This window comes from Orcinus orca, chromosome 8, assembly GCF_937001465.1.
Source record: "Orcinus orca chromosome 8, mOrcOrc1.1, whole genome shotgun sequence".
Lineage (NCBI taxonomy): Eukaryota > Metazoa > Chordata > Mammalia > Artiodactyla > Delphinidae > Orcinus > Orcinus orca.
This window is the reverse complement of record NC_064566.1, coordinates 95644262-95661099: the sequence shown is the minus strand read 5'-3', so window position 1 is coordinate 95661099 and position 16838 is coordinate 95644262. Positions and strand designations below refer to the sequence as shown.

The window sequence follows — 16838 nt, the reverse complement described above, 5'->3', positions numbered from 1 at the left end:
AGGGTTGACCTGACACTCCCTTGAGATAATGAACATAAGCATCTGTAAGACGTGAAGCTTGATACAAATATCCCATAAGATACACATTCACCAGCTTGACTTCCCATCCCCTGCCACAGCCTCCCTGAAGCTCATAGGCTTCTTGCCAAGAGCTCTCACAGCCCGTGGTACCAGGTGCCAGACCCACACACATTTACACACTGCATACTGTATAAATATAGGTTTTATTAATAATGGGTGAACTCCCACAAATACAACTGGCATCTCTGTGTGATGGGGAGAATCCGTGGCAGGGCAAGGAAGGTAGAGAGGTGTGTGTACAGGACAAAGGGGGGACAAGAGCCCTAGGGGAAGGTGAAATCAGAAGAAGAATGAGCCTGGACCCGCACCCCCAGGAAAGCCAGACATGTTCTAGGTGTGTCTGTCGCTCTGGTGCCGTGGGCATGCTGCTCTGGTGCCCAGGGCCCACCTTGGCTGATAGAAAGCAGGTGGAGAGACGCGGACAAGAGTTTGAATGAGCAGCAAGTGGCCATGGAAGGAGAGGGGGAGTGAGACCGCCAGCTTGACACACAAAAGAAGAGCCATGGGGTGGCAGCGGCCAAGTCCCTCTTATGCTCATGCTTGTGCTCGTGTGGGCTCCTGAACTCCAGGGAGCTGGTGCCCTGTGCCACCCCTGGCTTGGGACGGAGGGAGGGAGGGAAGACTGGTGGGTAGACACCTGCAGATCCTGGAGACGCCCCGGGCAGCACCAGCCTCGTCCTTAGAATCAAAGCGGAATCCGCAGGAGGAGGTTGACACAGCCCTTCCCACAGCACCCACCGTCACCACCACCATCACTCTTCCTGTGAGCCACAGCGGGACAGCGAGTGTGTGTAGGGCTGAGATTGCCTGTTCGCATATATGTGCCTGTAACTCAGGAGAGGTGAGGGAGCATTGCGGGACCACGCGAGCAGCGAGAAAGGAGGCTTGGGTCTTCTCCCACGCACCCCCGAGAATAAAGTGCATTCTCCAGTTCCAGTGGCGGATGGGAGAGAAACACAGACATTATTGCAGAGGTGCCACAGGCCCGGCCCCCACCAGAGGTGACGGGGAGGAGTCCAGGGGACAGCCCACGGCGCCAGGCCTCTCCAATCCGCAGGACTGGGAGGGATGATCCAGACAGAAAACCCAGCTTCTGTCCCAACAGATTGTCCAAATCAGCCAGGGTCTAGGGGCAGGGAGAGGTGAGGAGGAGGAAGAGACTTCCAGAGTCCATCCCTGCTCCATTCCAACGTCCAAATGGGACATCCAGGGGACCCTACCAGGGCCCAGCCCTGGAACACCAACCTTATAACAGCCCAGTTTACAAACACTTGTGTGGTGGGGACCCCCGGGGGGGCCACTTTGGTCAGTTGTCAGGGGGCCTGGAGAGCCTGGGGCTCCCAGACAGACAACAGAGGTGGGGAGTTGTGGGGGCAGAAGGCGGGTGGCAGCCTCCCCGTGGTCTTTGCATGCAGATGTTGGAAAGAGGAGGGAGGAAGCTACAGACCTACAGACCGCATCAACTTGGGAAGACTCCTGGGCGTGGCGGGGAGGCCTGGCACCCCCAGTCCCAGGGCCACGGCTGGGAGCGCAGTCCAACAGCCAGCCTGTGGAGGATCTGAGAGAGGGGAGGACGGCTGCACCAGCAGCCAGGGCCCAAGTCTACAAGGTTAAAACAGTCCCAAAGGGCCGGGGCCGGGGGCTTCCTGCTGCAGGGGCTGGGGCACAGGCCAGGGCAAAGCTCTATCTCTCTGACTTGACCCGGTAACGGAGCACAAGGTATGCCAGCAGCCGCAGGGCCAGAAAAAAGATGCCCAAGACCAGGAAGTCCATGTAGAGCTTGGCATCCTCCACATCCAGCGCTCGGAGGATGCTCTGTGGTTCCTGGAAAGGGCAGCGTTCCTCCAAGCAGGTCAGGTCTCCTCGCTCCATGCCATAGATGGTCAGAATCACACCCTCAAAGCCATACCTAGGCAAGCAAGGGCATCAGAGCGGGACACAGAGCACAGGGACCCTGCTCCCTGGGCAAACTGCTAGAGCCCAGGTGCAACCTCTCACGCTTGGGGCATGGCCTCCTACAGGCAGGAGCAGGGGCAGATGGTGAGGAAGGGGCACCGACCTGACATAGGAGAGGTAGGAGCTCCACTGCAGGTAAGTGGGGATGGTTTTGAAGCTGACAAAGAAACCGGAGAACAAGAGGACAGGGATGGCGGTAACTGGGCCCACAAATGTGGCCACCTGGAGGGGAGGAAAGGCGACCGGGCCGTCACAGGGGTGATCAGGACAGACCCAGGACTGAGGTGGCCCCCAGGTTTCCCATAGATCCATCCCATTCCTTAGGCCAGCCCCTGATTCCTTCCACCAGACTCCGTCCCCCCTCTTGGGGGTCGCCACCCACCAGCCCCTCACCTGTAGGGAGTTGGAGGCAGCTCCGATCAGCAGCCCCAAAGACTGGGCCACCAAGGCCGTGGCGGTGGCCAGGGCTGAGAAGAGCAGGAAGCGGCTGGTCTCAGCTGGCTGGCCTGTCATCCAGTACACGATGCTGCAGTACACCACCGGGCACACCACCTGGGGAGTGCGCACAGGGCTGGGCAGAGGCCAAGACCCTCCACTCCACCCAGGCAGAACCTCCAGGACAGCAATTGCTAGAGCATCCGTGCCTGCTCCGGCCTCTGCACTCCTGTTCACGCAGTCGCATGAACTTGACACATCCCCTTCCACCCCGGCTCTAAGAACCTCATTCATCCTCCAGTCTCACCTCTTCCATCAGGCCCGCTCGGACCCGTTCAGGCACGGTGACTTCTCTGAAGGTCCTTCCCATCTGGACCAGCATATTCCTTATATTGTTAATTAATTAACTGTATATATGAGAGGGTTTTGTTCCCCTGGATGCCGTCAACTCCTGGAGGACAGGGACCGAGCCTACCACGTACAGTAGGGCAAGTTCTTCCCTGCACAAGGCGCCCAACCAAGAGGCAACCAGAGGTGGAGCTGAGCTCTTCTCACCCTAGCAGAGTGCAGCCTCCACCCTGAGGAAGGGACATGTTTTCTAACTTGCTTAAAGGTGCCTTACGGATTATTGGTGGCCCTGGTGCTTGGAACAGGGTAGTGGAAGTACTTTACATGTATTAACTCATTTCCTTCTCGTAAACAATCCCGAGGTAGATACTATCATCATTCCATTTTATAGATGAGACACTAAAGCAAAGAGTGATTAGGTGACTTGCCCAATGTCTCACAGCTAACGAGGAGCAGTACGGCTCCAGAGCCCACGCTATTCTCTACTGCCTCGAATAAGATTCACAGAGTCATTTGTAGGGCTGTTATTTTCATCATTTTCTGTTTGTCCTCTCTTATTCTCACCGGAACATAAGTTCCACAAGGTCAGGACTACTTCCATCATGTTTGTTGCTATATCCCTAGTGCCTGGCATGGAGCCTGGTGCATGGTGGGTGCTCACCACCTGTTGCTAAGTGAGAAGAAGTCAAGGAAAGGATGGCAGGTAACAAGGTTAAGGGAGGCAAGCAAGCAAGGATGGAAGGAGCAAGACAGGAGGGAGGCAGTGGCGGGGGAGGAAGAGGCTCACCTGGAAGGGCACATCGGCCATGGTCTTGGCCAGGTAATACGCTTTGAGGCTGTACCAGTAGTTGAGATGCTCCCTCATGAAGACGGCCATCTCTAAGGGGACTGAGGACACAGGCCGATTAGGCACAGCTGTCCAGCACCCTGGCCTTACCCCGTGCCTCCCACTCCCGTCCCACGCCCAGGGCAGCTTGGCTCACAGGTGAGCACAGTTGGCATCAGGGCGGCAAACATGAGGAAGAGCATGGAGAAGAAGAGGCAGCCCGTGTTGTTGAAGACCTTGCTGGCATCGTCACCGATGTGCAGGTAGAGGAGACCAATAAGCACGCCGATCACCACATGGGACATAAACCGCAGGTGGGTCAGGACCTGTGTGAGGGGTGATGACGAGGAGTGGGGATGGATCACAGGCTAGGGATGGGCAGGTCACACCTGGGTAGGAATGTGGGCGTGCCCTCACAAGCACAGGGACCCACGGGGGCATCAGGGGGAGCTGCTGGGGGAGGGGCCCCATCACCAGCCCAGCTGCTGGGATCCTACACCCCCAAGGCCAGGCTTATGCCAGCCTCCCCTCCCCCAACCTGATGTCTCACCGTGTCCCTGAGGATGGACAGGAAGGTCCTCTTGAAGAGGATGCAGAACTGTGTGAGGGTGCTGGTGGCAAACGTGTGGCTTTCAATGGGATCCACTTCCTGGAGAGAGGACACTGGATCAGGTGAGCCTACCCTACCCCCCACCACGCACCCAGCTCAGCTGGTGGGAAAACCCCTGAGCCCGTCCCTGGGGCAAGGGTCCTCCAGAATTCTCCACCATTGAGTTGGGTACCTGGAAGCTGGCCTTAGCGGTGTGAATCAGAGTGGGATTCAGAGAGAGACACAAAGAGGGAGAAAAAACTTGGGAGGGAGGAGATAGAAAGGAGTTAAGGACACCCATGGGGGCTACTCATAGATCAGTCACTTCTCTTTATTTATTTTATTCATTTATTTATTTTTTTGGTCGCACTGTGCAGCTTACTGGCCGACCAGGGATCGAACCCACACCCTCGGCAGTGAAATCACAGAGTCCTAACCACTGGACCACCAGGGAATTCCCCAGTCACTACTCTTTAATCCATTGAAAACATTTACCCTAAGGGTATAATACCTTTATGCCACCAGTTTCACAATATTATTAACAATGATAATAATGATGACAAAAAAAAATAATGATGACAACAGCAACAATAACCCTCCCAGTCTTCCAGGGTTATAGTATCTCATTTAAGGAAAAGAGCTGGCATGGAATGAACACCAACTGTACCAGCTACGGTGCGAAGAGCTTTGTGTGATGATCTAATCAGTCCTCCCAATAACCCTGTGAAATAAGTATCATCACCTCCAAGTTAGTGATGATAGTAAACCACACTGGTCACGAGGCCAGAGACAGCTTCAGTCTTGCTTACCAGGTGGCACTAAGGACAACGTGCTACAGATGCTCAGTAAGAATTTGTTGAACAAATAAATGAATGAGAAAGTCGAAGCTCAGAGGGGTTAAGTAATGTGCCCAAAGTCACACAGCTAATAGCGTGTCTATTCCAAGTCCTGGGTTCTTTCTAAGTACCCAGTGGTTGTGATGCCTCTGGGGCATGTCCTCTTTGGCAGGGCCATGTCCAAGGCCCTCTCTCTCCTCCCCCACTCTGCACTCTGCCCTCTCCACCCCTACTCACCGGAGGGCAAGGGGGACAGGGGGCAGGGACCTCATTCTTCTCAGGGCTGCTCTTCTTCTCTGCCATGGCACAGAGCCCATTCTGCACAGCCCTGAACAGCAGGGGATTCAGGTCTCCGTACTCGCCAGAGGCCACCTCGATGACTGGGGGACACAGAGGGGTGTGCTCAGCTAAGATCTATCCTTGCTTCCCAAGGGCAAGCCAGCCCTTCCTAGGGTGTGTGCGGAAGGCAGGCGACAGTGAGATCTCTGCCCCTGGGAGGCCCAAATGCATGATCTGAACCCCCAGGTTTGGCCCGCCACCATAACCCAGCCCCTACCAACAGGCCCCCACTCACTGAAGTCAGCTGGGTTGTGGTAGGTGGGGCAGTGCAGGCCGAGCCCCTTCAGATAGGGGATCAGGTTGGTGACCACGCCCTTGAAGATGCACTGACCCTGGCTCAGGATGTAGAGCTGAGGCAGAAAGAGAAGGACGAGGAAAACACCACGAGCGGGTCAGGCAGGCCCCACGACACCTCTACTGACCCCTTCCCTCTCCCTATCGCAGGCCGGTCACCTTTGAGTCCTAGAGACCCTCACCTTGTCAAACATCTCAAAGAGCTTGGCACTGGGCTGGTGGATGGTGCAGATGATAGTACGGCCGCCCTGGGCCAGAGACTTCATGAGGGATACCACTTGGAAACAGGAAGCGCTGTCCAGACCACTGTCCAGAGAGAGGCCACCAGGGGGCGGGGTGAGGTGGGCAGAGACAAGGGAAGGGACTGTTTGGGTGGGGCAGCTGCTATGAGGGCGAGGGAGCTGGCAGGAAGGGGGTCACCCTGGCCATCGCTTTATCCCATCCACACTGTACGATTCAGGCATTTGGAGGTACCAAGAAGCCCAGAGTACTGTTAGGTGTAACAAGCTATTATTAAGCACCTGTTGAATGCCAGGCACTGGGATTACAAAGATGAATAAATAAGACATAGACTCTGGTTGGGAGGGAGAGAGAGAGAAATGCACAGATCATTTGAGGTAATGTGCACCATGCTGTAGAAACACGGGGTGAAGTCGGGGGGAGGATTCAGCTCTGTTGTACAAATGTGTCGGAGGGTAGTCGGAAAAGGTTCCTGAGTGAGTCTGGCAGAAGAAAGAGCTAAGCCAGGTGAGGGAGGGAGGAAGGGCAGGTGCGGTGGTGAAGGGCATTCCAGGCAGAAGACACAGCATGTGCAAAGCTCAGAGGCATGAAACACATGGCTGGGCTAAGAGAATTATAAGTGATTCAGTATTATTAGAGCATGAAATACAAGACAGTGTGAAGCAAGACGTGAGGCCAGAGAAATAGGTTCAGACCAGGACCTTGTAAGTCCCCTGACTTCATTCTGAGGGCAAATGGGAATCACTGCATATTTTTAAGCAGGGGAGTGAGTATTGCCAGACTCTTCTTTTAGAAAGTTCACTCTGGTTGCAGTTTGGAAGAAGGGTGGGCTGGGAGAGACTGGAGATGAGGAGATAGGAGTCTATTGCAGAAATGCAGGCAAGAGTTGATGATGTCCTGAATTTAAGCACTGGCACTAAGAATGGGGGTGGGGCGAATCTGAGAGATGGAAAAAGAACGTAGAAAAAGCAGGACTTGGCGATTGATTGGCTGTGGGGGAGAGAAGGAGCAGGCGAGGCGACATCTGTCAAGGAGGACATCGGGATTTCTGCTAGGGTGAAGGATGGGGCTGCTATGGCAACAGGACTGGCAGGGGTGGAGCCCTTCTCTGGTCCCAGGAGGCTGCAAACACATGCTCTTGTCTCCAGCAGTGGAGCAGATGCAGCCTCTAGCCCTGGCTCTGGGCTGAGGGGAGGAGGCATCCTGGTGGGAGAGGAGCGGGAGAGATACCTGGTGGGCTCATCAAAGAACATGACAGGTGGGTTGTTGACCAGCTCCAGGGCGATGGCCAGGCGCTTCCTCTGCCCTCCGGAGAGTAGGGCTGTCCTCGTGTGGGAGCAGGACATCAGGCCCAGTGCTGTCAGGATCTCTGTCACCTGGCCCGGCCGCCCACCAACCCCAGGTCAGCTTCAGAGTCTCTGCTTCCCCCAGCACCACCCCAATTTAAGTAAGCATCTCCCTGAAGCGTGATGTCCCAGCCTTGGCCGCCCCTCTCCTACCACCCAACTCGGGGGGCCCCAGAACTCAGCAGCAGTGAAAAGGGCAGCTGTCCCATCCCCCTCCCCCCACCCTCCCCCACTCACCAGCTCCTTCTTCACCTCCTGCTTCTCACTTAGCTTCAGGTTAGCAGAGACCTGGGGCCCAGAGAGAAGGCAGATCAGATATGTGTGGGAGGGGGCACAGGCTTGACCCCTTAGCCAATGGGAAGGACGGGGACAGCAGATAAAGGGAGAACTAGGAGGAGGGGCTGGCCACCCTGCTCTCACCATCATGGCTTCCAACACTGTGAGGTGTGGCAGCAGCATGTCGTCCTGCATGATGTAACAGGACATCTTTCGGAAGGTTCTCAGTTCCCTCGGCCTCCCGTTGACCAGGATCTGCCCCTTCATTCCAGACTCCCTGAAGGAACGTTGGTTGGGGATGGGGCTCAGCGTCACTTCAGAACAACTTCTGTGCTCCCCAGGGGACCCCTCTGCCTGGTCCTGCCCCCACTCTACCCCAGCCTTGTCCTCACCTGTATCCTGCCAAGATGTTCATGAACGTGGACTTGCCAGCCCCTGAGGGGCCCATGATGCCAATCAGCTCCCGGCGGCAGAATTTACCTGATAGGCACTTAAGGAGAGTCTTATAACCTGCAGTGAGGGAGGGAGGAACTTTTGATCAGGGCTACAGTGAACAGAGACACCCCAAACTCTTAGGAGCCATGGCTGTCAGTGAAATAGGCAGTCCCTGCTCACTGTGAATTGGTTAGGATGGAGGAGAGACCCTCAGAGCCCCAACAATAACCTATACCCTCTCATCCCGTCCCCCTAGAAACGACCACCACTAATGTCAAAGTACCCAAGGTGACAATGTTCTTCTTTTTTTTTTTTAATTAATTAATTTATTTATTTTGGGCTGCATTGGGTCTTTGTTGCTGCGCGCGGGCTTTCTGTAGTTGCGGCGAGCGGGGGGCTACTCTTCGTTGCGGTGCGCAGGCTTCTCATCGCGATGGCTTCTCTTGTAGCGGAGCACAAACTCTAGGTACGCGGGCTTCAGTAGTTGTGGCTCACGGGCTCTAGAGCGCAGGCTCAGTAGTTGTGGCGCACGGGCTTAGTTGCTCCGCGGCATGTGGGATCCTCCCGGACCAGGGCTTGAACCCTTGTCCCCTGCACTGGCAGCCGGATTCTTAACCATTGTGCCACAGGGAAGCCCGGCAGTGCTCTTCTGAAGGTCGTGGGAAAACCTCCACATCTGACGGATGGGCGTGGAGAGGAGATCAAAGTTACAGTAGACTCTACTCTTCTGCAAACACAGCGGCCACTCGCTCATCCCCTCCAGGAAGGCTTTCCCAGCGATCCAGCCTGAGCTGGCTGGCTGTCCTCTGCACTCCCACAGCACTTCTCATATGTCAACACGTTTGTTACTTCATGTGCCTGCCCCTCATTCCCCTCCTCCAGCCTCTTAGTCAGTGAGCTCCTTGGGGGAAGGGTCTGTGTCTTTCTCATCTTTGTAACCTTAGCAGACTGGCTGGCACATACTAGATGCTCAGTAAGTGTTGGTTCTATGAGTGTGTGTTCTCAGAGCCTTGGCCTCATTCTAAAAAGCCTTCTTCGGGGTGCTCTCTCTGCCCACCAGGCTTGTCTCTGCAGACCCTAACATGGCCCAGTAAAGTCTCACCGTTCATTCACTCACTGGGAGGCAGCATATGCATTAAGAGAACCAGTTTGGAGTCGGGTGGATCTACGTTCAAATTCTGGCTCCACACTTACCAGCTGTGTGACCTTGGGCAAGTTGCTTAACCTCTCTGAGCTCCAGGTCCCTCATCTGTAAAATGAGGATGATAATACCTATCTCATAGGGTTGCTATAAGGATTCAATGAGATAATATATGTAAAGCATATGACACAGTGCTTGGCACATAGAGCCCATTAAAAACAAGTGACATTTTATAATTAATCCCATTTGGCAAGCGCTTATTGATATATACTACATTCCAAGCTCTGTACCAGACAGTGCACCAAAAGAATGAGGAAGACATAGTTCCTGCACTCAAGATGGTGATAGTCTAGGTTAAAAAGATGGACAAGAAACCATCTATGGATCTGAAGAAAGATAAAATAAGGGTTATAACAGAAGTACAAATCATGTGCAATGAGAATGCAGAAAATGGAATTGATGAGGGTGGAAGGGCAAGGGGAAAATCAGGAGTGGCTTCATGGAAGAGGTGGCATTTGAGCTAAGTCTTGAAGGATGAACAGCATTTCAAAATGGAAAAGGAAGGCAGAGGCTCTCCAGGCTTTGGCAGGAAAAGCTCTGCTATACAACAGCATATATGTAATACAATCCAGGGAACAAAGGGCAGAGACTCCATGGAGTCAACTGGTGAGATAAGTGGGTGGAGAGGAATGAAGCCAAGGAGGCTGGCCTTGCCTGCTGTGCTTGCAGACCTGCCTCAGTGAGGCGGAAACACCAATCCCCTACCAGGTACTTTGCTCACTACTACCCTCCTCCCACCCGTACGGAGCCCAATTCCCTCTCCATTCTACCTCCTTAGCAGAGGCAGTGAAGGGATGTGATCTTTCACCCTCCCTCCACAGAACCCAGCCATCCCTCTGGACATATCCGGTCAGACAGGGGATCAGCTGCTGCCCACTCTGGGATCCTGATCACACCAACTGCCCGTATGGTGCTTTCCAGTTTACAAAGCTCATTGCCTCAGTCACTGCTGTAGCAACATGGATGAGGCAACTGGGGCCCAGAGACATCCAGTGACTTACCCAAGGTCACACACACAGCAAGGTCTTTACTGGGAGAGGGGAAATCATGGATTCCGACCCTCTGCCTCATTCATCATCACCGTCAATTAGGAAGACGTGTGGTTGTGTGTGCCAGTGTATGCCTTTCAGAGCTACTCACAGGAAGCAATTTCTTTTGCAGGTGAAGAAATTGACAGTGATGACCCCTCCCTTCATTTAATCCCCACCAAGCACTCGATTGAACACTATTGCCGAATTCAAGTATCACCCTATGCTTGCCTTTCACAAAGCATTTTCACAGCTAACATCTCAGCTGAGCCGCACAACAAGCCTGTGTGGTGGGTATTCTTATCATCCCTGTTTACAGATGAGGAAAGTAAGGCCAAGAGAGGGTAAGCAGCCTGCCCAAAGTCACACAGCTTACAAGTGGCTAGGAACCCATGTCTTGGGACTCCTGCTGGACCACAACTGCTCAGCATGGGAGGGGCCTGCCATGCCTTCAGGATGGAGACCCACCACAGTTCTAGGTCTGCCTCAGTCAGTAACTCTCTTCACAATTTTATGAAGTCAATCCTTCAGGGCCTCCATTTCCTCATCTATAAAATAAGGATAGTATATCTCCTCCCAAGGACATAATAAGGTTACTATGAATAATAAGTAAGATAATTAATAATAATTAATAGAAAAGGGTTTTAAAAATCAAGAAATGTCCTTTGTAATTAGGAGAGGTGAGTGACAAATCCTTACGTGGGAAAGACAGAAATCTCCCTCTCTCCACGCCCCTTGCTCTTTTTCCTCTCTGCCTACCTCTGATTGCCTTCTGTCCTCCAGAGAAGGGGACAGGGATTCAAGTGAAAAGAGAAGGCAGAAAGGGGAGGACAGAGGGCAGAGAAAGGGGCAAGGGATGGACGAGATGGCAAAATGGCCAGTAAAGCAGAATGAGGTTGGCAAGGACAAAGCAGGGAAGGACCTGGTCAGGGGTGCCCATTTGTTGTGGCTGGTGGCTTGAAGCAAGAGAGTTGGCCCATCTAGATACATTTCTTTTGTATCTTCATTTCTCCTTAAAACTGTGAGGGCTAGGAAAATAACAACTACCTCCTCATTGGGCCGAGAGGCTGCTTAGGGTTAAGGTGCTGAGCACGGAGCCCGGATACCTCAGTTTCCAGTGGTTCAAGCCCTGTGACCTTTTGGTCCCTCATGGGAGTGAGGGTAGGGAGTGCAGAGAGAGCTCAGGCTCAGCCCTGCTCTGAAGCACCCCAAACATTTCTTAAACCTCAGAGAACAATGTCCCAGCTCCACCTCTGATCCACACCCAGGCTCTGGAGAAAACCCCAGCTTCCCTATTCCCAGCTCAACCTGCCCAGGGCAGGGAGGGTGGGGGGGGGGCAAAAGCTGCAAGGGATGCAGGAGATGCTTAGGGTTCAAAGGAACTCAGAGCCCCAGCCAGACCTTACCCCACTGTCCTAATGGGAGAAACAAGGAGGAGATGGAATGCTTAACAGGGAAGTTAAGAGAGAGAAAGGAACGCTGCATGGAGAGTTGGAAAACCTGGCTTCTGGTCCCAAGTCTGCCACTTATTAGCTGTGTGACATTGGTCAAGTTACTCAACTTCTCTGGGCCTCAGTTTCCTTATTACTAATACATGGATGTCATCTATCCTGTCAAGCCTTCACCTTCCATGTCTCGGAGGACTTTGGCAAGAACGAAGTAAGAAGACAGGAATGAGAACATCTTTTAAAATTAGCAGAGCTCTGTAGGTCCAAGGATTTTTGCTAACCACTGAGGACAACCCCTGCAGCACAGCCCCTACTTTCTCATATCAGCCCTCAGAGGCAGGAGCTCTACCTGAAACAATGAAGGAAAACTCCTCATGGACCAGAGGTGATAGTGTCAACTTGCAAGAGGAAATAACCAATTGAATCTAGTGTCCCATGGTGCTTACAGGTGTAGGGGGAGTGCAGACCCCCGGCACCTCAGCTGTGTGCACAGTGAATGAGGTGCATAGATTTTAGTGGACCCGCTCCTGCCGGATTTGCAGAAGAGGGGACATCCAGGCCTCATGCTCCCAAAGGGGCAACTCATGGGGGCTCACAACTCCCCATCAGGCTGCTCCCTTACCCCGTTTGCGCCAGCAGGGTCCCTCCCTCACGGAATAGGACAGCTCCACAAACTCGATGTCCACGGCTGAACGCTTGGGTAGGTGGGAGAAGCGCTGGGCTTCGGTGATGTGGTTCTCCACCTTCTTCAGGTGTGTGGTCAGCATAGGGGGCTCCGCCCCATCCTCCAGAGCCACGGCCATGGCCACAGCCCCAGGTCCTAGTCCACAGCCCACGGCCTCCAGCGCCTTCTCCGCCATCACGCCGCCGCCGGCCTGCAGGGAGAGGGCCTGCTCAGTTTGGGGCAGACCCCGATCCCTGGCTCAGAGCTCCTTTGCTTTCTAATGTGCCCTCGCCCCCACTCCCCACCTCCTTCTCAGGGTAGACCAGCTATTGGGAGCAGCCCACATCCCACCGCCAGAGCATCTGCCCTCCCCCAACCACCACTCCCCGCGCAGCAACGATCAGTCCCGACCTCTCCTCGGTCCCGGGCAGCCCCAGCCCTAGCCTGGCCCCAGCTCGGCCCCTCGAAGCCCGCACCCGCTCCCTCCTCCCCACGGAGGCTCTAATCTCCTTACCCCGCAGGCCAGCAGCCCCAGGGGACTGGATGGGGGGTGGGTGGGAAGGGGCGGCTGGCGGAGACTGCAGGCTAGGAGGTCAGGGTAGCAGGGTGAGCACAGGGTGGACCAGGAGAAGGCGGAGGAAGAGGAGGCTCTGGGCCTCCCGCTGCGTTCCCTCCCCATCCCTGGGCGAGACGCCCTGGCTAGCCCCTCCCGCCTGCGCCCCTCGGTCCGCGCGCCCTGGGCTCTCCCCAGAGACGGGAGCACCACCGGGACTCAAAATCCCCACTGCCAACTAAGCCCCCCATGGCGGGCTCATCCCCCTCCCATCTTCCGCAAGCCTGGTCACCTTGAGGTGCCCCCGGGCCGGTGCGGAGCCGAGATGCTTAGCGCTGCCGCGGGCGGAGGATGAAGACTCCAGGCCCTCTTACCTGCCTCCGGCTGCGGCACCAGCGTCCCGGCTCCCGGTCCCGGCGGCCGGGCCGGGCCGGGGCCGGGCCGGGGCGGGCAACAGGGGAGGGCTCGGGCCTCAGGTCTGAAGAGAGATGACAGGGTTGGGGAGGGGCGACAGGGGCGCGCCCCTACTCAGCTTGGCCGCGCACACCTGGTTCCCTGAGCCCGATCCTCGGTGCCTTGTCCTCCCGAACCCGCCGGGCGACTGCGCTCTCCTCCAAGCTGCTGCTCGCCCTTCCCGCTGTTCTTAAAGAGCCCGCGCCGCCCCGCAGCCCGCGGGGGGCGAGGATGGCGAAGGGGAGCGACGCGTCGGCGACGTGGGGTGCCGCAGCGAGTGCAGTTGTGGACCCGGGACTGGGGAATTGGTAGCGAAGGGCCGACTTGGTGGCACTGAGGAAGGGAGAGCTGAAGTCACTCAGTGGGGACACGTCCCTGGATTACAGACTATACAACGGTGGTGGCGGAGGGGGAGGGGAATTGGGGGTGCAGATTCCGTCACTCTCAAGGGATTGTGGAGCTGTCAGCCTGTCTGCACCACCACCACCCCCATTAATTTCCCTCAGTTCTGGCCCTTGAGCTCAGGCATCCCCTGGGAATCCCCAAACTAGATAAAAATGCTTTGAAAGCAAGAATCGTGGGACATCCTCCCTCCCCCCGCCCCCTCCCCCGCCTACCCTTTCCCTCTCTAAGGGCGAGGAGACTAGTTAAAAAGAGACAGAGCGTGGCTGCTTTGGGAGAGCTTGCAGGCAGCTCCAAGGTTAAACTGGTACCCAGAGCTCAGCCTGCTCCAACTGTAGAAATGTTTATGCTCCCAGGCAAATTCAGGCCTTTAAGACAGGCATTGCCTGATGCTGGGGGCACATGTGTGCCAGGGCGTGCACAGGGCTCACAGAACACTGTCTTTGGCGTCTTCTCACATACGCGTGCATTCTCTCCCTCACCCGACAAGCCTTCAAAAGTGCCCAGAGCACTCTCGGGGTTTTCCCCTGCTCCGCGCCTTCCTCAGGCAACTCCTCTTGGCCCCCGCCTGCCCCCGCCCCAGTCTTCAAGGGGTAAGTAGGTTAACCAGCAGAGACACGTGACCTGAGCTTTTAAATTCCCACCTGTCCCACAGCAGAGACGGATGGGAGGGGAGGCTGCTGGTACTGCTGCTGTGGCTGAGGCTTCTCCTTGCTGCAGCAGACGAGAGGTTACTAGCAGTCAAACCTCTCGCCCGCTGGTCCCCCCCTCTGCCAGCCTCTCTGAAGCCTGGAGGCTGGCGGCCCCTGCAGGACGTCTCCAGGCCCCACCCTGTGACTTAGAGTTTCATACAGCCCTCTCTACCTTCCCCTGACCCCATGCGCCACATCACCACTGTTCCTCAGGAACCCCCATTCTCCAAGTTAACCCCCAGTGCTCTACTGTAGATTCCCCCCCAACAGTTGCATTGTCTCATTTAATCCTCACAATATCCCTATGAGGCTGGTGTTACAACCTCTCTTTACAGATAAAGAAACTGAGGCATAGTGCGGTTAACCATGTGTCAAGAGGACACATTTAGTTGGTAACAGAACACGGCTTAAACCCTAAAGTCCTCTCTGCTATGAAGCCTCTGGGAACCCTATTCCCAAATGGACTGTCTCCCTCCACTTCCTAGACAGGCTCTTCATTCTCTCAAGATAACTCCATAGCTTAATGACACTCCCCCCCATTCCCTGGCATACAACTTTCCAATTTTCAGGAAAATTTCCTCCCCTCCCTTAGAAATGCTCTGTCCACATTCCTCAGGACAGCCTTCCCTATCTTCAGAGACCAACATTTCCAAGTCTTCTGCCAGTTTTCCACCCTGTGCGGTTCATACCCCCTGCCCCAGAGCAGTAGTCCTCAGCCCTGATTGAGAGTTAGCATCACTTGGGGACTTTCAAAAAGATGTTTAGGGCTTCCCTGGTGGCGCAGTGGTTGAGAGTCCGCCTACCGATGCAGGGGAAACGGGTTCATGCCCCGGTCCGGGAAGATCCCACATGCTGCGGAGCGGCTGCGCCCGTGAGCCATGGCCGCTGAGCCTGCACGTCGGGGGGCCTGTGCTCCACAACGGGAGAGGCCACAACAGTGAGAGGCAAAAAAGAAAAAAGATGTTTAGATAACACTCCAAAGCAGTTCATGCTGATCTCTGAGGTAGGATCCAGGCACTAGTATTTTAAAGTGCTCTCCAACTGATCGCACTGAGTGGGCAAAGTTGAGAACCACTGCCCTGATGAACCTTCCATTCCCTGGGTTAGAACACCTGTCATGCAGCCACTAAAAGTCTTTCTCTTCCCTGAAACAGGCCTCCCCATTCTCTAGGACACAGGACACCCTCTCCCCATTTTGTGAACACATCTTCCATGTCCTGAATTTGCAGTCGGAAGATTTACATTCTACCCTTTGTGCTTTTACTAGTTTTGTACTCAAGCAAATTTCTCCACCTCTCTGAGTCTCATCCATGTCATGGGGATGATAAAAAAATCCTACATATCTGCCTCTCAGAAGAAAAGGTTCTTATGAGATTCAAGTGTTCAAGTGCTTAGCAATAGATGATGATTGTTAATTCTCAAGAACAGATCATACATCCTTACTCTCCAGGTCAGACTTACCATGGTTCAAGGTCATTTCTTTTCCTGCAGAAGAATCTCCCATTTCCTTGGCAAAGGAGGGGAAACTACATTTGCTGAATACCTGCTACGTGCTAGGCTCTCAGCATAGAGATATGATCTCTGAAGAAAGAGCTAGGTCTGTCTCTTTCTCCCCTGAATTCCCAGAACTTGTGCACAGGAAACCCACTGTATAGCCACATATTGACTAAACAGTCTAACCAGTCCTCACAACAAATTTATGAGGCCAGTATTATCCTCCCATGTTTCAGATAAGGAAACTGAAGCTCAGAAATGTTAAGTACAAGTATGAGGTCACACAGCTCATGTCGTGGATCCAGGGATCCAAAACGTAGACTACACATTCTAAACGATGACTTGACCTACTATGTCCAACTTCCTCATTCCCTAATAGTGTCACCTTCCCATTTTATGAAGCAGATCCGTCTCCACTCCCCTGAACAGGCTTCTTCCCATTCTAGGATATAAAAGTTTTCCAACCTTCTAGAGGTCCACTAGGAGAGACCCTTCCCATTCTGGGAGATACCCCCAACTCCTTCCACATACCTTCCAAGACAGAACTTTGATTCTGTAGAACGCACACCTCTGACTCCTGGAAGAGACCTTGTAACTCGAGAGCAGTAGTTCTCAAGCTTAGCACACATGAGTATCCCCTGGAGGGCTCCTTACAACACAGATCACGAGGCCCCCTTCCCAGAGTTTCTGAGTCAGTATCTGGGATAGAGCCAGAGAATTTGCATCTCTAATAAGTCCCCAGGTTATGCTGATGCTGCTAATCTGGGGGCATGCTTTGATTTCTCATCCTCCGAACGAATTTCCAATCTCCTACCATGGTCTTTCCCTCAACGCCCAAAATGGATCCTCCTCCCCTTTCCTCAAATAGACCTCCTCCATTCCCTGCAATTGATCCTCTCCTA

General features: G+C 54.3%; 1 protein-coding gene across 4 annotated transcripts; it reads right to left on the bottom strand.

Annotated features, from left to right (window-relative positions):
- Positions 1-205: 205 nt before the first annotated feature.
- ABCG4 (ATP binding cassette subfamily G member 4) lies at positions 206-13746 on the bottom strand. 4 transcript variants are annotated; one of them, XM_004273303.3, is made up of 15 exons: positions 13270-13745; positions 12301-12553; positions 7959-8076; positions 7711-7843; positions 7528-7578; positions 7175-7320; positions 5887-6010; positions 5646-5760; positions 5309-5451; positions 4197-4295; positions 3804-3972; positions 3608-3708; positions 2431-2589; positions 2141-2259; positions 206-1990 (listed from the first exon to the last, which is right to left on the bottom strand). In XM_004273303.3, the coding sequence occupies exons 2-15, from the start codon at positions 12536-12538 to the stop codon at positions 1765-1767; spliced, it is 1941 nt and encodes a 646-aa protein (XP_004273351.1). In that variant the 5' UTR covers positions 12539-12553; positions 13270-13745; the 3' UTR covers positions 206-1764. The 4 variants fall into 4 exon arrangements, with proteins under 4 accessions (XP_004273351.1, XP_049569363.1, XP_033290308.1 ...); XM_049713406.1 differs by having other exon boundaries at positions 13443-13745; XM_033434417.2 differs by lacking the exons at positions 12301-12553; positions 13270-13745 and adding an exon at positions 9196-12292.
- Between the last annotated feature and the right edge of the window lie 3092 nt (positions 13747-16838).